Raw genomic sequence first — 23546 nt, 5'->3', positions numbered from 1 at the left:
TTCATGACCATAGGTGAGGGTAGGAACGAAAACTGACCGGTAGATCGAGAGCTTTGCCTTCTGGCTCAGCTCTCTTTGCGTCAACGGTGCGATAGATGGAATGTAATACCGCACCACGCTCGCCCGATTCTCCGACCAATCTCCGGCTCCATTGTCCCCTCACTCGCGAACAAAACCCCAAGGTACTTGAACTCCTTCACTTGGGGTAAGGACTCATTCCCTACCTGGAGAAGGCATTCCATCGGTTTCCTGCTGAGAACCATGGCCTCCGATTTAGAGGTGCTGATCCTCATCCCAACGCTTCACACTCGGCTGCGAACCGATCCAGTGAGTGCTGAAGGTCGGGCCGATGATGCCATCAGGACCACATCATCTGCAAAAAGCAGCGATGAGATCCCCAGCCCACCGAACTGCAACCCCTCCCCACCCCGACTACGCCTCGATATCCTGTCCATAAATATTACAAACAGGATTGGTGACAAAGCGCAGCCCTGGCGGAGGCCAACCCTCACCTGAAACGAGTCCGACTTACTGCCGAGAACCCGGACACAGCTCTCACTTTGGTCGTACAGAGATTGGATGGCCCTGAGTAGAGACCCCCTCACCCCATACTCCCGCAGCACCTCCCACAGTATCTCCCGGGGGACCCGGTCATACGCCTTCTCCAAATCCACAAAACACATGTAGACCGGTTGGGCATACTCCCAGGCCCCCTCCAGGATCCTTGCGAGAGTGAAGAGCTGGTCCGTTGTTCCACGACCAGGACGGAATCCGCATTGTTCCTCCTCAACCTGAGGTTCGACTATCGGCCGAACCCTCCTTTCCAGCACCTTGGAGTAGACTTTACCAGGGAGGCTGAGAAGTTTGATACCCCTGTAATTGGCACACACCCTCTGGTCCCCCTTTTTAAAAAGGGGAACCACCACCCCAGTCTGCCACTCCTTTGGCACTGTTCCAGACTTCCACGCAATGTTGAAGAGACGTGTCAACCAGGACAGCCCCTCCACACCCAGAGCCTTGAGCATTTCTGGACGGATCTCATCAATCCCCGGGGCTTTGCCACTGTGGAGTTGTTTGTCCTCTGGGATAACATATCCCGGAAAGACTCCTTCTTCAGTCGGACGGCTTCCCTGACCACCGGTCTCCACCACGGTGTTCATGGGTTACCGCCCCTTGAGGCACCTAAGACCCTAAGACCACAGCTCCTCGCCGCAGCTTCAGCAATGGAAACTTTGAACATTGTCCACTCAGGTTCAATGCCCCCAGCCTCCACAGGGATGCACGAAAAGCTCCGCCGGAGGTGCGAGTTGAAAGTCCGTTGGACAGGGGCCTCCTCCAGACGTTCCCAATTTACCCGCACTACACGTTTGGGCTTACCAGGTCTGTCCAGAGTCTTCCCCCACCCCCTGACCCAACTCACCACCAGATGGTGATCGGTTGACAGCTCTGCCCCTCTCTTCACCCGAGTGTCCAAAACATACGGCCTCAGATCAGATGAAACGATTATAAAATCGATCATTGACCTTCGGCCTAGGGTGCTCTGGTACCAGGTACACTTATGAGCATCCCTATGTTCGAACATGGTGTTCGTTATAGACAATCCATGACTAGCACAGAAGTCCAACAACAAACAACCACTCTGGTTTAGATCAGGGAGGTCGTTCCTCCCAATCACGCCTCTCCAGGTGTCTCCATCATTGCCCACGTGTGCGTTGAAGTCCCCCAGCAGAACAATGGAGTCCCCCACTGGCGCCCCATGCAGGACTCCACTCAAGGTCTCCAGGACGGCCGAATACTCCGAACTCCTGTTTGGTGCATATGCACAAACAACAGTCAGAGTTTCCCCCACAACCCGCCGGCGTAGGGGAGGCGACCCTCCGTCCACCGGGTATAAACTCCAACGTAAGGCGGCTCAGCCGGGGGCTTGTTAGTATCCCCCCCACCCGGCGCGCGCACACCCTGAGCAACTCCGGAGAAGAAAAGAGTCCAACCCTATCCAGGATACGGTTCCAGAACCGAGACTGTGCGTAGAGGTAAGCCCCACCAGATCTAACCGGTAGCGCTCCACCCTCCCGCACCAGTTCCGGCTCCTTCCCCCACAGAGAGGTGACGTTCCACGTCCCCAGAGCCAGCGTCTGCTGCCCGGGTCTGGTCCGTCGAGGCCCCTGACCTTCACTGCCACCCATGTGGCAGCGCACCCGACCCCAGCGGTTCCTCCCACAGGTGGTGGGCCCATGGGCTGGAGAGATGGGAGCCACGTAGCTTGTTCGGGCTGTGCCCGGCCGGGCTCCGTGGCAAACCCGGCCACCAGGCGCTCGCCGACGAGCCCGCCCGTCTGGGCCTGGCTCCAGACGGGGGCCCCGGGCTTCCTCCGGGCAGGGTCACTCCATTTCTACCTTGTTTTTCCATTGGGGTTTTGAACCATTCTTTGTCTGGCCCCTCACCTGAGACCACTTTGCCTTGGGAGACCCTACCAGGAGCACAAAGCTCCAGACAACACAGCCCTCAGGTTCACAGAGACACGCAAACCTCTCCACCACAATAAGGTGATGCTTCACGGAGAGGGCGGTTGGAACCAAAGATCTCAAATTTGGACTCATCAGACCAAAGCACAGATTTCCACTGGTCTAATGTCCATTCCTTGTGTTTCTTGACCCAAACAAATCTCTTCTGCTTGTTGTCTCTCCTTAGCAGTGGTTTCCTAGCAGCTATTATTTGACCATGAAGGCCTGATTCACACAGTCTCCTCTTAACAGTTGTTCTAGAGATGTGTCTGCTGCTAGAACTCTGTGTGGCAGTCATCTGGTCTCTAATCTGAGCTTTCTGAGGCTGGTGACTCGGATGAACTTATCCTCAGCAGCAGAGGTGACTCTTGGTCTTCCTTTCCTGGGGCGGTCCTCATGTGAGCCAGTTTCGTTGTAGCGCTTGATGGTTTTTGCGACTGCACTTGAGTACACATTCAAAGTTTTCGCAATTTTCCGCACTCACTGACCTTCATTTGTTAAAGTAATGATGGCCGCTCGTTTATCTTTACTTAGCTGATTGGTTCTTGCCATAATATGAATTCTAACAGTTGTCCAACAGGGCTGTCGGCTGTGTATCAACCTGACTTCTGCACAACACAACTGATGGTCCCAACACCATTAATAAGGGAAACAAATCCACTAATTAACCCTGACAAGGCACAACTGTGAAGTGAAAACCATTTCAGGTGACTACCTCATGAAGCTCATTGAGAGAACACCAAGGGTTTCCAGCACTATCAAAAAAGCAAAAGGTGGCATGTTTTCAGTTATTTCACACTTTTTTGTTAAGTACATAATTCCATATGTGTTCATTCATAGTTTTGATGCCTTCAGTGAGAATCTACAATGTAAATAATCATGAAAATAAAGAAAACACATTGAATGAGAAGGTGTGTCTAAACTTTTGGCCCGTACTGTGTATATATATTAAAGTGCTGGGAAAGTTACACATTACACAATATGTGTAAATGTAAATAAAACCCTTAAATAACATTTTAACCCTTCACTATATTCACAAATAATATTATATTCGCACATTAAGAGGTTATTGGTGGATTTCTCAACTCCGTCAGCTTACAGGTTAACTCCGTCAGACATAGAACCTGATGGAGTTGACGTCTGACGGAGTTGATGTAAGGGCATGTATTTTCCCGCCAAATCATGTATTGTACACTGCAGCTAGTTAGTTTTTCCTCAGTTGCTAGCTGTCCCAATAACCTCACTAAAATGCTTAAATTCAATCCATTATGGTTTAAAAAAAGTATCTTAACAGAAAGATGGTATTGACATGGTGCAGCTGTGACCATAGGAATATTGACATTGTTTGTCTAAAATATCAAAAAATGTAAAACGTAACCGGAGCATGTGTGGTAGTGTTGCATTCACTACAGGCAGAGATGAAAAGGGGTCCTCAGGAATAAAGCTGACCATGCTATTTCCTGATTTAATGAGTTTTATGAAAAAATCTGACGGAGTTGACAGAAACTGAGGACACAACTTTAATAGGCACATTTTTATGGAAAAAATTGTTTGACGTTCACTTCATACATTGTTTTTTATATTTTTTACCCCTTCTTTTTTATTTGATATATATGTTTTCACAATTGTAGAGCTTTTTTAAAGTTTTTTGGGATGGTTAATATTGTGACCTCTTGCTGAGGACAAGTGCAATAACATGGACCTTCTAACCACAAACCACACATTTAAACAATTTTTCCCCAAAAAGATAAAAAAGTATATTCTAAAAAAAAAGAAAAAAAAGGTATATACAGTTCCTTTAGATTTAACTTTGTAAGTATGTCAATCATGATGAATTTCTTCATTTTTGATATAAATTATACTTTTCTTTGTGGGACATGTTTTGTCCCGACTCTCAAGAATATATAATATCAGATAATAGTAGTTATAACAGCTGTGATATTAATGTACCTTTTGGGGTTTATTTCAGAAACTTCCTAAATATCCAGCAACGTACAGCTTGTGACTGCCTTAATACCAAGTAAAAAGTTTAACTCCAAAACTATGATATTCCAAATTTGACTGCTTTCTTTAATAACTACATAACACAATACTTGTACTTTTACTTTTAGTACTTGAGTAGTACATTTTTAAATGCTGAATACTTTAGTACTTCCACTTAAGTGTGGTGCTTAAAGAGGACTTCAACTTCTACTCAAGTCACTTTTTTGATAGAGCACTTGTACTTTTACTCAAGTCTGGGTCTTTAGTACTTTATACACCCCTGTGTAAACCTGTCCTTCCCAAAAGTCAAAAGTGTTACAAAATGGCCTACCTTCCTGTGCAGACTCTCTCTCTCTCTCTCTCTCTCTCTCTCTCTCTCTCTCTCTATCTATCTAAAATTCTAAATGGTTGGCGTGAATGTCAGAAAAACAATATTGCCAAAGCATCAATAATATTTCAATAATAAAAAAATTTGAAAATACATATATAGGCATCCATTCATTGAATGAACTTAAAAATATAAATCTAAAAAAATAAAATCATAGCTAAAAAAGTGTTTTATCTATCCATCCATATACAGTGCCTTGCGAAAGTATTCGGCCCCCTTGAACTTTTCGACCTTTTGCCACATTTCAGGCCTCAAACATAAAGATATAAAACTGTAATTTTTTGTGAAGAATCAACAACAAGTGGGTCCCAATTATGAAGTGGAACGAAATTCATTGGCTATTTCAAACTTTTTTAACAAATAAAAAACTGAAAAAGTGGTGCGCAAAATTATTCAGCCCCTTTACTTTCAGTGCAGCAAACTCTTTCTCAGAAGTTCAGTGAGGATCTCTGAATGATCCAATGTTGACCTAAATGACTAATGATGATAAATAGAATCCAGCTGTGTGTAATCAAGTCTCCGTATAAATGCACCTGCTCTGTGATAGTCTCAGAGGTCCGTGTAAAAGCGCAGAGAGCATCATGAAGAACAAGGAACACACCAGGCAGGTCCGAGATACTGTTGTGGAGAAGTTTAAAGCCGGATTTGGATACAAAAAGATTTCCCAAGCTTTAAACATCCCAAGGAGCACTGTGCAAGCGATAATATTGAAATGGAAGGAGTATCAGACCACTGCAAATCTACGAAGACCCGGCCGTCCCTCTAAACTTTCAGCTCATACAATGAGAAGACTGATCAGAGATGCAGCCAAGAGGCCCATGATCACTCTGGATGAACTGCAGAGATCTACAGCTGAGGTGGGAGACTCTGTCCATAGGACAACAATCAGTCGTTATACTGCACAAATCTGGCCTTTATGGAAGAGTGGCAAGAAGAAAGCCATTTCTTAAAGATATCCATAAAAAGTGTTGTTTAAAGTTTGCCAAAAGCCACCTGGGAGACACACCAAACATGTGGAAGAAGGTGCTGTGGTCGGATGAAACCAAACTCGAACTTTTGGCAACAATGCAAAACGCTATTAGTTTGGCGTAAAAGCAACACAGCTCATCACCCCTGAACACACCATCCCCACTGTCAAACATGGTGGTGGCAGCATCATGGTTTGGGCCTGCTTTTCTTCAGCAGGGACAGGGAAGATGGTTAAAATTGATAGGAAGATGGATGGAGCCAAATACAGGACCATTCTGGAAGAAAACCCTGATGGAGTCTGCAAAAGACCTGAGACTGGGACGGAGATTTGTCTTCCAACAAGACAATGATCCAAAACATAAAGCAAAATTTACAATGGAATGGTTCACAAATAAACATATCCAGGTGTTAGAATGGCCAAGTCAAAGTCCAGACCTGAATCCAATCTAGAATCTGTGGAAAGAACTGAAAACTGCTGTTCACAAACGCTCTCCATCCAACCTCACTGAGCTCGAGCCGTTTTGCAAGGAGGAATGGGCAAAAATGTCAGTCTCTCGATGTGCAAAACTGATAGAGACATACCCCAAGCGACTTACAGCTGTAATCGCAGCAAAAGGTGGCGCTACAAAGTATTAACAGAGGGGCTGAATAATTTTGCACGCCCAATATTTCAGTTTTTTATTTGTTTAAAAGGTTTGAAATATCCAATAAATTTCGTTCCACTTCATGATTGTGTCCCACTTGTTGTTGATTCTTCACAAAAAATTACAGTTTTATATCTTTATGTTTGAGGCCTGAAATGTGGCAAAAGGTCGAAAAGTTCAAGGGGGCCGAATACTTTCGCAAGGCACTGTATCTATATATCTCTCTCTCTCTCTCTCTCTCTCTCTCTCTCTCTCTCTCTCTCTCTCTCTAAGCTGATCACAAGGCCCGTGGATGCTCTCTGTGTGACGTTAAATTGTTCCACTGTAGCTCGTTAAGTATAATTATCTATTTTTTCTATTGATATATTCATCTATCGACCTATCATCCCTTTATATTTTATATTAAGGCCTAGATAGTATATTTTCGTTTCTGTTTAAACCCTGCGTTCCTAAATATAACTAAAATAAAGTATCAGGACCCCAGCACGTGATCACCTCATGCTACTGCAGCTGCTCAAGGCCCCACACTCTGCACGAAGACAGCTCATTAACTACTGGACAACTGACAAGGTAAGACCTATTCTGTGAAGCTCTGCATTTTTGCTTGTGAAATTGTATTACTGTGTAACAAACTTTACTTTAGTGGTGTGTTTTTGAACAATAGTGAGTGTTTTTAGCCTAACGTTTTTACTTTTTTTTTGTTTTTTTTTTTGGGTTTTTGGGGGGGGGGTTTTTTTTTTTTCTTTTCTCCTGGGGGCACAGGGGAACAGAGAGCACTGGGGGCACAGGGAACAGAGAGCACTGGGGGCACAGGGAAACATAGAGGGCCCGGAGAGAACAGAGAGGCCACTAGGGACAGGGAACAGAGAGAGGCCACTAGGGACAGGGAACAGAGAGGCTTCGGCAACAGGGAGACAGAGAGGCCTCGGCAACAGGGGACCACAGCGAAGGTAGACGCCTTCAGGTGGCCGGCGACGAAGGCAGAAACCTTCAGGCCAGAAACCTTCAGGCGGCCGAACTGGACTTCGAGGGCAGTGCCCCTCCAGGGGCCAAACTGGAAGTCCAGGGCAGCGCCCCTCCAGGGGCGGAACTGGACGTTGAGGGCAGCTCCCCTCCAGGGGCCGAAGTGGACATCGAGGGCAGCGCTCCTCCAGGGGCTGAGCAGGGGACGGGCCAGCCGGGCTGGGGCCAGGCGACGGGTCAGTTGGGCTGGGGCCAGGCAACCATGGCAGAGGTCGCCAGGGGTGCAACCAGGACACAAGGGGCAGGAGTGGGTCTGACCACCGGCACAGGCAATGTCTCTGGGAGGCAGATCAAAGGCGAAGTCGTTGGGGCTGGAGACCGGCAAAGTCTCAGGGGTGGTCTCAGGGGCAGTCTCAGGGGCGCCGGAGACAGGCAAAGCCTCAGGGGTGGTCTCAGGGGCGCCAGAGACCAACAAAGTCTCAGGGGCGGTCTCACTTTTTTAACATTAATATGCGTTCCCCCAGCCTGCCTATGGTCCCCCAGTGGCTCGAAATGGTGATAGGTGTAAACCGAGCCCTGGGTATTGTTAGGTTGTAAAAAGTTAAAACTATGCTTATGTATTATGTTTTAAATAATAAATTGTATGCTGCAGTCAGGTTATGAAAACAGGAATGGAATCTAGAATGACAAGCCTACTAAGGTAAAAACAGCTGGTTATTTCTCTCCCCCTCTCTTCCTGTTTCTTGCAGATAGATTAGGTTAAAACCAACTATTAACATATGAAGAGAAACGTCTCTTTGAGTCTCCAACCTCCTGGTGCCAAGTCTGGGTTAGAACAAAGGAAATGCAAACTCTGTAAACTTGAATATAATCAACACTTCCATGATAAAAAACTTTAGTCTGTGACTTGAAATTCAGAGGTGTGTCCTTATCCTGAGAGACAGGAATAAATGTGGGAGCAGGAGAAAAATTCGAGACTTCAATCTATGACCCCGACAGGGGAAGCACGTTGAAGTCCGCTGTTTACAGCGTATTGTTTTGTCATGTCGCATGGCTGCTAACTGTGACCCCACAGGGGAAGCGTGTTTTGCAGTCTGCTCCTGACAGTGTTTTATGTTTCATGTTTTATGTTTGATTTTGTTTTGACTGTCGTTTTTCATCGTGTTGTTTTCTTAAACCTTTTGCTTAACTTTCAATTAGACCCCAGCGTCTCCTTCCTCCAGAAATCAGAACGAACACGTCTTTTTTATAATCCTAACAGTATCCTGCTGCGCCTTTGAGAAAATTAAAGCTCAGATGGGCCGATCTGGAATCTTGCTCCTTATGACGTCATAAAGAGCAAGGTTACCTCCCCTTTCTCTGTTTTGCCCGACCAGAGAATTTGGCCCACCCATGAGAGAGAGACATCATGGCTTTCAAATGAGCAAAGTGGCAGTTGGTCAAGGCCACACCCCCACCCTCCACCTTGCCCCCCCCTCTCTCCTCCTCAATAGCTACAGACACAGAAAGGGCTCATACTAAGGAAAGCTCATTGTGGGACTGGCTCTAGTGGCTGTAATTCTGCACCGAGGCTGAATTTCGGGAAAAGACTTCAGATACAGTATTAGGGGACCACTAAGGCCTATATAAAAGAGACTTCAGATACAGTATTACGGGACCACTAAGGTCTATATAAAAAGAGACTTCAGATACAGTATTAGGGGACCACTAAGGTCTATATAAAAGACTTCAGATACAGTATTAGGGGACTACTACGGTCTATATAAAAGAGACTTCAGATACAGTATTAGGAGACCACTAAGGTCTATATAAAAGAGAATTCAGATACAGTATTAGGGGACCACTAAGGTCTATATAAAAAGAGACTTCAGATACAGTATTAGGGGACCACTATGGTCTATATAAAAGACTTCAGATACAGTATTAGGGGACTACTAAGGCCTATATAAAAGAGACTTCAGATACAGTATTAGGGGACCACTAAGGCCTATATGGGCGGCTGTGGCTAAGTGGTAGAGAGGTCGCCTGCCAATCGGAAGGTTGGTGGTTTGATCCCTGGCCCAATCGAAGCAGTTCCATGCCAATCGTAAGGTTGGTGGTTCGATCCCTGGCCCTGCAGTTCCATGCCGAAGTGTCCTTGGGCAAGACACTGAACCCCAAGTTGCCCCCGATGCTGCACCATCAGAGTGTAAATGTGTGTGAATGTTTATCTGATGAGCCGGTGGCACCTTGTACGGCAGCCTCGGCCACAGTGTATGAATGTGTGTGAATGGTTCCTGTACTATGTTAAAGCACTTTGAGTAGTCGTTAAGACTAGAAAAGCGCTATATAAAAACAGTCCATTTATATATTAAATATATTAGGGGACCACTAAGGTCTATATAAAAGAGACTTCAGATACAGTATTAGGGGACCACTAAGGCCTATCTAAAAGCATCCAAAGAGCACTATGTCATGGGACCTTTAACAGTAAAATGTACTCAAAGTAGTGCAGTAAAACCCGTTAAATGTCTCTAAACGCCATTATTAGATATTAATACTGGAGCATCAATGGTGGAGCAGCGTGTTAATGTTGTACTGTTGTAACTCCTTACGCTGAAATCCCGTCATTTTCATTCCATACAATGCACATTCATGCATCCGTGTTAATTTTTGGGTAATTTTGTTGAATGAAACCCATATTTCTGATATCACGGATTTTCTGAATTGCTAAAAAACAAAACCTCATTCTCCGAACCAAATGCTCAGTGGCCTAAACCGATTTGTCTAATCGATCACTCTTTTGGCAAAACCCTGAACACATTCTCACTCCCTAAAACACATTTCACACTGTGATGCCGTAAATTTAAACACAACTACAAAACAGTTGTCTTCGTTTTTGTCATTGCAAAATGTGTTTACTGTATGAAATAAACTTGTTTTTCTGAAAGCATTGTTTGACTTTGACAGCGGGGTCAGGTGTTTTGTGAATATAGTTTGAGAATTTGGTTTTGTGTTTACACTTTTGGAAAAATGGGTGAGGGTTTCAAGAAATGTGTCTATTTATGTACTGGATGACTCCAAATACATAGGAGCTCTGTTTTAGACGACAAATGCTTGTGTAGCATTGCTGTGTGTGTGATATCAATAAATATGACATTATTATTTTGATTATTGGCATCAGTGAATGTCATGAGGGCAAAAGCATCTGGACTTTTTTTGAAGAAATGTAGATATTTTGTCCACTGTATAAGTTATGGTTATTTTTTGACAGTTTGACTCCCAAGACATAGGATAATGGTTTTAGACAGCAGAAATGCTTGAGTTTTATTTCTGTGTGTGTGATATCAATACATATCTGTGGGTTCTGGAGATACTGGATCAGGGAATGGAATGGCTAACCGGCTCAAGAAAGAAAGGCTGGAGGCTAATGATTACAAGGCTATCGCACTGGGTGGCAGGCCGGGATGCCAACTGGATGCTAGCAGGCCCAAGGCTGGCAGAGTGGGTGGCAGGCTGCACATCAGCAGCAAGTCCGAGGTTAACTGACTGGGTGGCAGGATGGGATGCCAACTGGATGCTAGCAGGCCCCAAAGCTCTGCTGCGTCAACAGAATGGCCCCATTTAACAGAATGAGAGGGCTGTCTTTTTTACACACTCAATGCAACTTCAGACCTCAGAAACGCCTATCACTGAGATTTCCAGACAATTTGAAAAACAGCCTTTAACACCCCTAGTGGCCATTAAGAGCATCTGGTTACGTCTTATGTCTCTTGCACTAATCAATGCCCTGTAGGCTTGCCACCCCTGATAACCCATGTTCTTAGAGACATGCTAAACAGATTCTCTCAACCCCCACCCACCCATTTGTAAGCTTATACCGTTACTGTAGTTTTTACTTTTACTGTAGTTTTGTTTTTTGTTCTGGAGTTTTCAACATGTCATTATATAGTATTTAGTATGTAGAATTGATTTATTTCACTAACTGGCGTTCTTGTTTATCTTACTGAGTGAATAACGGCAGCATCCTCCTATTTACCTGAAAGCTTGAAAAACACTTTGATGGGCTTGTAAATAAACCAATGGGTGAACTTGGGTCTGTGAGCTGACTAATCAGATTTACGTCTCCTCACATCCCTTTTGGCGCCTGCATCAGAATGTAGGAGGCTGCCGTTATTCACTCAGTAAGATAAATAGAACGCCAGTTAGTGAAATAAATCAATTCTAAATACTAAATACTATCTAATACCGGCTATACCGCTATACCTTGTTGTAAATAGAGTGAAAGAGAGCTGTGCCTGAATCAACTATCGTCACGGAGTTATAGGCAGCAAAATGGTGAGTCACTCCTTAACACTAGAGTTTGCTAGCATCCATGCTAATCGGTGCTAATAGCATTAAGCTAACAGGTTAGCTAAGGTGCTGTATTCATATGCTAATAGGGTAATTAGCCACAAAAGGCTAGAAGACTAGCTACTGCATATTGCCTGTGAAAAGGCTAATGATTCTATCTATTGGTTATGGAAAGTAATGTTGCTTTTCTAAACTATTGCTAGCTGTGGGTATTTTGTTGAATGAATGTTAGTACAAATTGTGAGTTTAACTGTTTAACTGGAGTTTATGGTGAAGTAGCTAACTTAAAGAGGCTAATTTTTAGTGCATTCTTTCTACAGTTACCGTTGCAGGGAGGGATAAATAAGCACGCAAGTCTTAATGCCTCTAGATTACAACACTGTAGCTTAAGTTATGGGAAAATAATGCAATTTATGCAATTATATTTAGGATAGTGTTAATGTTACTAAGGTTCCATACAACTTGAATTAGAAATGCATTGTTTGTATAAAGGTTGCCTATTAATATAAATGTGCTTTTGGTACATGAAAGGGATTTATATACGTTTGATACCTAAGAGAAGAAATTTAAGAAGTTGTACAAACTGAATAGAGGTTTAGATATTTCAATAGGGGTTAACTGAAATATGACCTCATTTTATTTTCATTGTAGCCTAAGCAATTGATTTTATTACTGAATAGTAATTGAGAGAATTTGTTTGGCCTTATCTACAGGTGGAGGAGGTGAAAAGGCTACGCAGGGGAGGCCCAGTCCACAGAAGGATATTGAATCACATTGATTCTTCACATCCCAGAGACTTCCAGGGTTTAGAGATTCCCAGTTCAGTGGGCTGGGTGGCGAGCTACAGGATCGAGACTCTGAACGTAGACGGATTTCCCTTGATTCATTCTTCATGGTGGAAGGACAAACGGAAACCAAACTCATATGGGCCCCAATGTTGAACGTCTCTGAACTCTTGTCATCAAAGAACATTTGAGCTCATAGAACTGAAAAGGGTTTCTTTTGTGTGCACACTTTATTTTTTCAGTTAGTTTATCTGTATGTATGCCATATTTCTGTTTATATTAATACCACTTTACTTGAGGTCAAAGAATGTATTTGTTACTGTCATAATGTGGTAATGACAGCAAGTCTTCTCTATGATATCTTAATGACAAATACAATTGGTACCACTTTACTTGAGGTCAAAAAATGTATTTGTTACACTGTCATAATGTGGTAATGACAGCAAGTCTTATCTATGATATCTTAATGACAAATAAAAATGTTACCACTTTACTTGAGGTCAAAGAATGTTTTTGTTACACTGTCATAATGTTGTCATGACAGCAAGTCTTATCCATGATATCTTAATGACAAATAACATTTTTACCACTTTACTTGAGGTCAACGAATGTATTCGTTACACTGTCATAATGTGGTAATGACAGCAAGTCTTATCTATGATATCTTAATGACAAATAAAAATGTTACCACTTTACTTGAGGTCAAAGAATGTTTTTGTTACACTGTCATAATGTCATGACAGCAAGTCTTATCCATGATATCTTAATGACAAATACAATTGGTACCACTTTACGTGAGGTCAAAATATGTATTAGTTACACTGTCATAATGTTGTCCTGACAGCAAGTCTTATCCATGATATCTTAATGACAAATACAATTGGTACCACTTTACGTGAGGTCAAAATATGTATTAGTTACACTGTCATAATGTTGTCCTGACAGCAAGTCTTATCCATGATATCTTAATAACAAATACAATTGGTACCACTTTACTTGAGGTCAAAGAATGTATTCGTTACACTGTCATAATGTGGTAATGACAGCAAGTCTTATCTATGATATCTTAATGACAAATAAAAATGTTACCACTTTACTTGAGGTCAAAGAATGTTTTCGTTACACTGTCATAATGTCATGACAACAAGTCTTATCCATATCTTAATGACAAATACAATTGGTACCACTTTACTTGAGGTCAAAATATTTATTAGTTACACTGTCATAATGTTGTCATGACAGCAAGTCTTATCTATATCTTAATGACAAATACACTTGGAACCACTTTACTTGAGGTCAAAATATGTATTAGTTACACTGTCATAACAGTGTCATGACACCCAGTTTTGTGAAATTTCCTGTCAGACATCTATCTGAAAAAGTGCTAGAATTGGTCTCTAATCTTGCAGATCAAATTATAATAAATATTAGGTCAAAATGTCATGAATACAAAAAGAGGTGAATTTCTATTTATGTCAAGTTGTCTTGACAAAGACATCCTCTGGTAATGTCATCCTGGTTAATGTCAACTTGTCATGACCAAGACAACTTCTGGTAATGACACTTTGATTAATGTCAAAGTGTCATAATCAAGACAAATTTAATGTCAAGTTGTCATGACCAAGACAACTTCTGGTAATATCACTTTGATTAATGTCAAGTTGTCATAATCAAGACAAGCCAAACAATGTCAACTTGTCATGACAAAAACCGAATGACACTTAATGACAGAAGTCATAAACGTTTATGACTTGTTTATAAGGTTTATGACACATTCATGACAGTGTCATGTCATAGTTATGACAGTGTCATGTCATGGTTATGTCGGTACTGTCAAGTAAAGTGTTACCCTCTTTTGTTGTGTTGGGTTGAACTGTTTCCTATCACAAAGAAAAAAAGGTTTACTGGGAAAAAAAAGACTATACTGTAAGTGTCATACATGTGTAAATATGTGATGACTTAAAAAACAGTATGTGGTGCTTATGACTCTTAAAATGCAGCAGAATCAGAGAGGAAAAATACACAACAAGCAAAAGCAAAACACTGGTATTTTTAATTTAGACTTTTAGACAGGAAAGCATATATTTACATTCTGTTTACAATAAGCGATCACTGAACAGCATTAATATATTCATTCCTATGTTCTTAGGCCGAGTCTGATCTCAGTCCCTCCACCGCCTCTCTACATTATGTTGGTCTCAGAGGAGCCAGGCTGCAGTATCTGAAGAGTTACAATGAGTTTAACTGCTTTTCTAAACCAGGGGTAAAACAAGGCATAGATCACAGGGTTTAGACAAGAGTGACAATAGAAGAGAGCATAGGTTGCAAATAAAGCATTCACCAAGCTGTCATCTGCAAGAGAGACAGCGTAATATGGGCAGAAACATAGTATGAACACAACTACAAGAACACCAAGAGTCCTGGCTGCTTTCAGCTCAGATTTCTTTGCCTTTGGAGTCACTGAATGCTGGAGTGTGACAGCTGTAATGTGAGAGCGCATGGCATGAGCCTGAGACACAGCCACGGAAAATATTCTCAGATACAGAGCTATGATGACAGTAACTGGAACAATAAAGCTCAAAACAAGATCAACAGCTGCTACGACATAGACAATGACCAACACACATTCTCCGTAGCAGGAATTATACCTCCCTGGTTGAGTCAGTTCATCCTTCACAAAGAGAAAGCTGTAGGAAAAAGAACAGAGCCAACACAGACAAACACAGAGTTTAACTCTGTTGACAGTGATTCTGGTGGTGTAATGCAGAGGGTCACAAATAGCAACGTAACGGTCAACTGATATGAGCACCATGTCACCTACTGATGAATATGGAATGACAAATGAAAGATATTTATAAAGAAAACACACAAAGTCACCAAGGAACCAGCAGGATGTATTTCTGAGGATTTCTCCCGGCATCAGCACGAGGCCCACTAGAAGGTCTGAGACAGCCAGAGAGAGGAGGAGGATGTTGGTGGGTGTGTGGAGCTGCCTGGAGGGAAAGAGAAAAGCACCATTAAACCAACAAGTCCTCATATCTAAATGACAAACATTTTATGTTAGTTCTTTCTGAAACAATCCTTCCAAAAACTCTCATGAGTTTTTTTCCCGATCCGTCATAGAAACAGGCCTTATTCTGAGCAGTCAGTTTGATTATCACAGTATGAGAAGAACAGGTGTTACATTACAATTAATATCATCAATGGCTCCTTCGAGCATCCCAATAAGCCCTGACAGTGAGACATCAAGCCAGCATGCACAGTACCATGACCCTTAAACTGACACAAAGGGTTCATATATCTAAAACTTCAACTGTTGAGACATTAATCTTTGCCTGAAGTGGGAGACTGAGATGATGACGAGCAGGTTGAGCACTACAGTGAGCAGAGAGATGGAGTAGAGCAAAATGTGAATGAACATGACTTCAAACCAAGGAGGTGTCAGCTTCCTGCAGGAGGTGTTGAAGAGTTGTGGAAAGCAGAGCTCTGCTCCGTTCTGTGTCTCCATCATCAGTGGAAGGAGAGAGGCCTCAGCTCTCTGCCTCGAACTCTGTCATACAACTGATTTATCTCTTTCTACTGTTGGCTTCATCCCTCCCTCTCAGTCTCTGTTGGTTACTAATGTCCTTCCTTGCTCTACACATCACGTTTCAAGCATTCCGAACCCATAACCCCTAAAGTCTTCAAACCCTTCCTAGTAATTGCCCCATGTGTTGTCTTTTAGACCCCATTTGGAAACCAAAGGTACCTCTCTACCTTCTTTTCTGCTTGTATTCTTTTGCCATGCAGTAATTAAAAAGACACAAACAATAAAAATTTCCCCAATAAAAGGGAAAATTCCAGCACCCTGGAGATCCCAGATCGCAGTTTTGGGTGACAAAGTTTAATTGGATTGAACTCTGGTGGAAGAGAAGGTGAAACTGCAACTGGAAACGAGTAAGCTTCCCTTACATGTGAGGTCACAACAGGATACACACCCTGTTCCCTTAATATTCATGTGCGTAACCTGATGCAAAGCTTTCTCATAACACAATCATATTTAACGTAAATACGCTGACAGCCCACTGTCGACCAGTCAAGTGACAGTAACCGGTATTTTTCACCAGGCGCGTCTGCGTATTGCCACACAAGCAATCACGGCCGTTCAAGTCAATGCTTGATATTCCACCATCTGCGTCATAGCGCGTCCCCGTGAATCGGCTCCCTGCTCCGATAGAGGTATGCCCCAGGTCTATTTTCACATGAGCCACGGGCCGCTTGGACAGCCGGGCAGGAGGGAAACAGCGAGAGCATCCAGTCAGTTGACCAAAACTTCCCCAATATCGTTTAAGTCTCCTCTACAACACCACGGACAACGAGAGATTAATCTTGGAGAGAGATTCATGTTGGCCTTTCATCACCAGGACAGCAAGGGGAGAGAGAGGGGGAAGACATGCAGGAAACTTGCTACAGGTCGAATTAGAACCCCGGACTTTTGCATTGAGGAATAAACCTCTTTTTATGGTCGCGTGCTCTACCAATTGAACTAACCGGGCACCCCACTACTTTATTTTCAATAATATTTTCAGCACATGATCCCCGGTTCCTAGGGGAAAGTCCTGTGTTTGATTCAGTCGTTTGTTTGACCCATCCACCACCCAACCCAGTCTCATGGCAGTTTGTGAAATGGTTCCGTTATTGAAATCCATTGATTTGTGTACATGTACACGTTTATGTTGTTTTTTTCGTGTCGCTCAAGACATTTTTTAAACTAATGTATTTCAATGGGAAGCATGTTTCGTGTTCACAGGACAACAACTGTAGCGAGTAGTATGAAATGCCGTAAATCCGCGTAAGGAGGTTGGTTGGGGTGGTGGATGGGTCAAACACAGGACTTTCACTCCGGAGAGTGGGGATCGCGTCCCACGTGTAGCGTTTCATTTCCCCGTTGTTCTTTTAACTACAACTGTCCCTACCATGGATCGTGTCACGGCGTGTGTTCTTATCTTAACCCCAACCGTCCCGTTGTTGTGGCGCGTCGGCGTCCCCCAGACACCAACCGTCCTGTTGTTGTGGCGCAGAGACTGGGGATCGTGTCCCCTTTCCCTGTGCTTCTTTTCCTAAACCCAACCTCCGTATGGATGCTTCCCATTACGTCCTGACCACACAAATAAATTACGTTTTCGGCAACACAAAATAAACGAGATAATCGTTTCCGTGTACACAAATCAATAGATTCAAAATAACGTGACCATTTCACGAACTGCTGTGAGACCGTGTTGCACCACCCCAACCTCCCTCTTATACTTCCTGCACCTTCTGGTGCGCTCCGGCAGCTCTACAAACCTAAGTCTCTTTACCTGCTAAATCCTCTACTATATTCACCAGCTAGTCTCTAACTTCATCTATGTGCTGCTGAGTTTTCAGAGAGTCCTAAAAGAGGATGCTGATGAAACTGTGTGAGTGAACAAAACATTAAAGTTTTGGGCCTTAAAACCCAAAATACCAGTGAGTTAAAAAAAAAACTCTGTAGAGCTGTGAGGAGCTGCAGAGTCAGGAGATAATTCGCTGTAGATTTGTGACTGGCAGCAACTCTCTCACATTACACATGGAAATTGAATCCCTTTTTATAGTGGGAGCTCTAAAAAATTCCAATTGATTAAATTATTGTACTCATGTCAGACACAATATCAACTGAAAATGCATCACTGTTTAGTAATGATTGCATCATATGTTGATGGGTTCAAGCTGATGATTGTTTGTCTTCACACCTCTGCTGGCAGTGACACCTCATTGGTCGAGATGTCATCATGTGACTAACCCATGCAGGTGTGAACAAACTTCCTGTCCAGAGGGGTTCAGCACACCGCCTTTAGGAGCCACTAATGGGCTGCAAAACATTGTTCACAGAGAGGCAAATTAAATCTCACGGGAACTGTTGGGAACTGGTTGAGTGTGTGACAATGCCCACTATATACAGGCAAATTAAGTAAATGGTCCTTTACCTCATCAAACACTGATCTATAGAGAATTTTGGCAATTTTGGCATTTCAGTTTTAGCTCTGCTCATTAAGACACCATACTGTAGCATTCACATGAACTTTGCCCTATGAACTTGATGAAGACTACTTTGTTTTAATGCAGTTTTTCTTTTTAGTACCATATGGTAGTAAGCAGGGCCTGAAGTTAACTTTTTTGGCCACCAGCCACACAGGCTTTTTACCAGCAATTTTTTTGAATAATTAAGGTGAAACACAGGAAAAGCACGAGTATTGTTCTTGAACTTATCAAGAATACACATTTAAATGCTGTCAAGTTATTAACGATTATGCACAATCAAGTTCTATACATCACTTCTTTCAGGAGAACCTGGGCTATTAGGATATGTATTTTGCAGGGATGCCACATAAATGTGTAAATTGTTATGTGACCATAGAGAGAAAAGAAAAGACTAAACAGAAATGTATTGAAATCACACAAAGAACAATAATGACTTCCTTTTGGCTTTTAAAAAGTGTTCTTCTAGGTGTTGGCAATCAGGGCAAACATCAAATAAGCCCGTTTTTATTTGATGTTTTTGCTGCCCTTTTGCCTCTATCAGTCCTATATTTTGCATATGTCCTTCAGGGTATTGCAAGCCTAGTAACCCACCAGACCTAAGTCACTGGGAATTGTTTAGGTATTTTTAAGATCTTTTTAAACTACTTTTACGTGAGGTTGACTTGGTTGGAAACTTAGATGTAGTCATGATTTCGAATCTCCAGTTAGATTCAAACCCCAGCCTTAACCTCCAGTTAGCTTTTAGCACTGACTTAATGTAGGGCCCTATGGAATCCGTTTTATGGTGTTTTTAAATTCTCAATTTTGGCGAATCCGTCTTTTTATCACAGAAACTATTGGGCTTTTCATTAACGCTGCAATCAGTCTGTGACTGTCCCCAGCTGGGCCCTCATTGGAAAAAAACAGCACTAGCCACCGTGCTAAACAACCTTTCTAGGGGGGAACCCTGTCCTTTACTTTAAAAGTAACAAGCATGTGTCAGTGCTTACCTGGACAGAGCTTACATGTGTCTCTCTGAAAAGGAAAGATGATGTCTCTTTCTCTGCAGAACTCAAAGATAAAACCTCTGGCCAGACACAACTGTGTGAAAGAAGTCGGAAGGATGGTTCGGATCAGAGAGGTTTGATTCGATAGAGAAGGCACAGACAACAGCCTCTTAAACAACAAGCACATATGTGACCTTACACACCTGAGAATCTCTATTTGCTGCAGAAGGCCGTGACATACATAATGCGTTTATATATATTGTTCCGTCCTTGTTACAACCTTTTGTGTAAATTGACAGACAGTTTAACTCCTCCTCTAGTCACCACACTGGACGAAGGTGAATCGCTTACTTCTTTAATGATGACCAAAGTTAGGGTAAAACTGAAAACGAACATATACATACATGAATACTAAATCTTCACATTGAGTCTGTTCACATGTCTTAAACAATACTCAAACAAATAACTTGTTATTTTACACAATGAAATAGCTATTTAAAGGTTTTTAGTCATAACTTAGCTCAGACTATTCTGTTTATACCACAGCCGGCATAAGTGAACACCCGGAAATTTATACAACAATTTTAATAACATTACATCTCATCCTACATGAAAATATTCCTCTGCATAGATAGATGACATGTTAAAGAACATTTACATACCGACGATGCTCGCTTATAGCTTGAACTGTCAGGGCCCCACCTCCCTGAGCTGTCTCCCCTTCCCTTTTGTGTGTCTCCCTTACCTCTGCCCCTTTTTGTGTCTGTGTTGTTTGTCTCCGTCCGTCTCTTTTTGTTCCTCGGTTTCCTGAATTCCCACTACCACTGAAGGCACCCCGGCACCAAGGCTGCTGCAATCACTACAATCTACTACACCTGCTCCAGTCCACGCACCTGGGGCTGATTGCCACTCTCCCTATATTAGGGAGAGGTCTGCTTTCAGTCCCTGCCAGATAATTGTTTCAGCCACGTAATTATCACTTGCGTTCCTGTGCATTCTTTAGCTATCTCCAGTTCTAGTTATTATCCTGAGTTTCCCATAGTTTTGCCTTTTTTTCTCATCGTGTTTTTGTGTTCTACCTCCTAGACGCCGTTCTCCCTCCACTGCCGGCCACTGCCTTTTTTCCCTCCTCAACTGGATCTTCTGTTTGGACTCCCCGTGCCGACCACTGCCTTGCTCTCCGTGTCTCTGGACCCCCAGCCTGTTCCCGACTATTCTCGCCTGCCGTTTTGTACTTCTGCTGAGCCACAACCTACCCATACTCATTCCCATAACCTCCAAGACGGAACACCATCTACATTGTTCATTTTCTAATAAACAGTAGTATTATTGATCTCGCCCTGTGTTCTTCTTTTGTGTCCTACCCCGTCCAGAGCGTGACATGAACGTGAGCAGATGGCCTTAGATTAGGCTCGTTCGAGATGAACTGCGCCTCGCCTGTAAAGTAGATGAGAGCAGGCGGCAGCAGCAGGGGGCAGTGACAAAAGTCCGCTCTCAAGTCGGACAGTTTTCCAGCTGACTCCAGCAGCCTTCAGGCTGAACAGGAAGTGACAGAAACACGGTGGTCCGATTCCGATTTAATAAAATTTTATCAGACCCCTATATCAGCTCCTACACAGTCTCCAGTTGTTTTTATTATGACAAAGTAGCTGTCAAAATTCTCTACATGCGATCTGTTGCTGATTTTAATAAACAACAGACTGTAGATGATCCGTAATCTGAACAGATTTAGTCTCTCTGACTTTTAAACACAACTATCAGCCACACAACATGTGTTCTGTACAGAATAAGCTTTTAAATCAGACAAATCACAGTTAAAATCCCTCCGATTGAAAATCAATAAAAAGTTTATATAAAACGTCATCATGTTGAGTCGATTCTGAACCAATCAGCTGTTTGATCAGCTGAGAGGCCGGCGTTCCCAGCATGCCGGGGTCCACCTTGGCTCCGCTTGGCTTTTGCAGTTGGTGAAAAGCAACGCGCTACTCGTGCTCTCAGAACTGCGGCGCCTTGGTCTCGTGAGATTATCGTTGCCCACGTGTGCATGACGTCAGAGCAAGTCGGGATCAAGTCGGACACAAATCTAACGGTGATCGATTCTGCGCAGATCTGGCTCATCTCGAACGAGCCTATTGATTCACGAATACAAGACAATACTGTCTGGAGACATTCCTGAGCGCTTCCTGATGACATCATTAAAGGAAGCTGCAGAAAGACATGACTGCAATTTCTTTTAGTATACCACTAGGGGGAGACAACGAGTAACAATACATATATAGTGAATCCGATCTCATCCTCATAAAAACACAAAAGTCCCACAATAACACAAAGTAACTAACCCATGGAAGCAGATATATACTCTATACATCATGAAGATTAAGGAACAATAATAAAATGCTGTAATAGAAATATACTGGATGTATTAGGTAGATTTCTGTGCTGACCTCACAGTTTTCAACATGGTCAACAGCAGAGTGTAGCAGCGCTCTGGCCTGAGCCATAAACTGACCCTTCTTCACCCTCAACAGGTCCTCCATGGAAAAGAGGTGTGGCTGCTCCATCAGGTGAGCAGGAAGCTGTTCAAACTCCGCCATCACCCTGAGACACAAACACACTGAAACTCCTTCCTCTTGATGGCACATATCTTGTCCGTGGGCTTCTGATTGAACGTGAATATTTTGTTTGTGTTGGAGAGGCTGTCTGAGTCCTTGACAACAGATCAACACGGACCTTCCCTGAAAAACTTTCCAAGAGTTTTTTAGTTCCAGCAGCAATTACGACCATAATTTACGTTTATAGTGGCGGTGCCCATTAGTGGCCATAGTAGTTATGACTTGTTGTGTTTAAAACCGGGACCGTTACATTCTCCATCTTAGATATGAGGACGTATCTCCTGCCACCAATAGTGACACTAATTTATGAAACGCTCCTGGGTCGTAGTAGAGGGTAGGAACAGTCAATTGATATGGTCGTATGGTTTGGAAGACTTGTTGGCAAAACACTATTGGACTCTATAAAATATATAATTTGGAGAGAAAGAATTGTTAGGAAAGCATGCACTGCTTCAATGATCAAGTGACAGAAACAGACACCTGCAGAAGCAGGCTGCTCCCTGTTTTAGAAAAGTTTCTCTCTTTTTTTAAGAGGTCTGGTTGTCAGTGGAGAAGGAAGTACTCGTACTTTACTTAAGTATGGGTAGAAATACCACAGTGTAGAAAATCTCTGCTACAAGTATAATTACACAATATTTTGTGTAAAAAACAAAGAACTGGAGAGCTTGTTGGAACTTGTTGTCTTTGTGAATATAAGATGGTGCTCTTTGTAGCCTCATGAGACCGTCCTGATCCGGCGAGCTCCGCAGATCAGTCTGGCATCTTGAGATAGAGAAAATTTGGAGCCGTTCGCCAAACGACCAGGCCAATCAGCGTTGGTTTTGAGGCGGGTTTAGGTGATGATAGACAGATGGTTTATCCAATCAGCTAACCAGTATTTTCAGCCAACGGTAGCCCTAATTCTGTTAGCTGCTCGCTAATGCTTTTTTCTCTTGGATCCTTCTTTTGGAATATGGACCGGGAACCTGAAAGGGTGCCTTTTATTCGTAAATTCTCGTTACACAAACAGCAAATATCCTTTACCGACATGTTGCTTGCTTGCTGAGCTAACGAGCTATGCTTTGCCTGCAGCAGCAGGGGCTTGCGGTTGTATTTTCATACGCTTCATTGATCTGATTGGTTGATTTGGCCCGTCTATCACCAACATAGGTGGTGATAGACAGATGGTTTATCCAATCAGCTAACCAGTATTTTCGCCCCTTCCCAAAAGTTCTCCAACGGAAAGTTCCCAGATGGATCTGCCGAGCAAATGCGAAGCAATCCCTCTGGCGGAGTCAGGTTAGCTCTTTGGTAGGAGGGCATTAACAAATCCAGTGAGCATCAATAAAAAAATCAAATGCA

At 43.0% G+C, this 23546-nt stretch overlaps 1 protein-coding gene across 1 annotated transcript; it reads right to left on the bottom strand.

Moving 5' to 3' along the window:
• Positions 1 to 14750: 14750 nt before the first annotated feature.
• LOC120573670 (trace amine-associated receptor 13c-like) lies at positions 14751 to 16076 on the bottom strand. The gene is made up of 2 exons (XM_039823563.1): positions 15904 to 16076; positions 14751 to 15561 (listed from the first exon to the last, which is right to left on the bottom strand). The coding sequence occupies exons 1-2, from the start codon at positions 16074 to 16076 to the stop codon at positions 14751 to 14753; spliced, it is 984 nt and encodes a 327-aa protein (XP_039679497.1).
• Positions 16077 to 23546: the final 7470 nt, after the last annotated feature.

Source organism: Perca fluviatilis, chromosome 14 (genome assembly GCF_010015445.1).
Source record: "Perca fluviatilis chromosome 14, GENO_Pfluv_1.0, whole genome shotgun sequence".
Taxonomy (NCBI): domain Eukaryota; kingdom Metazoa; phylum Chordata; class Actinopteri; order Perciformes; family Percidae; genus Perca; species Perca fluviatilis.
This window is presented reverse-complemented; position numbering and strand designations above follow the sequence as displayed.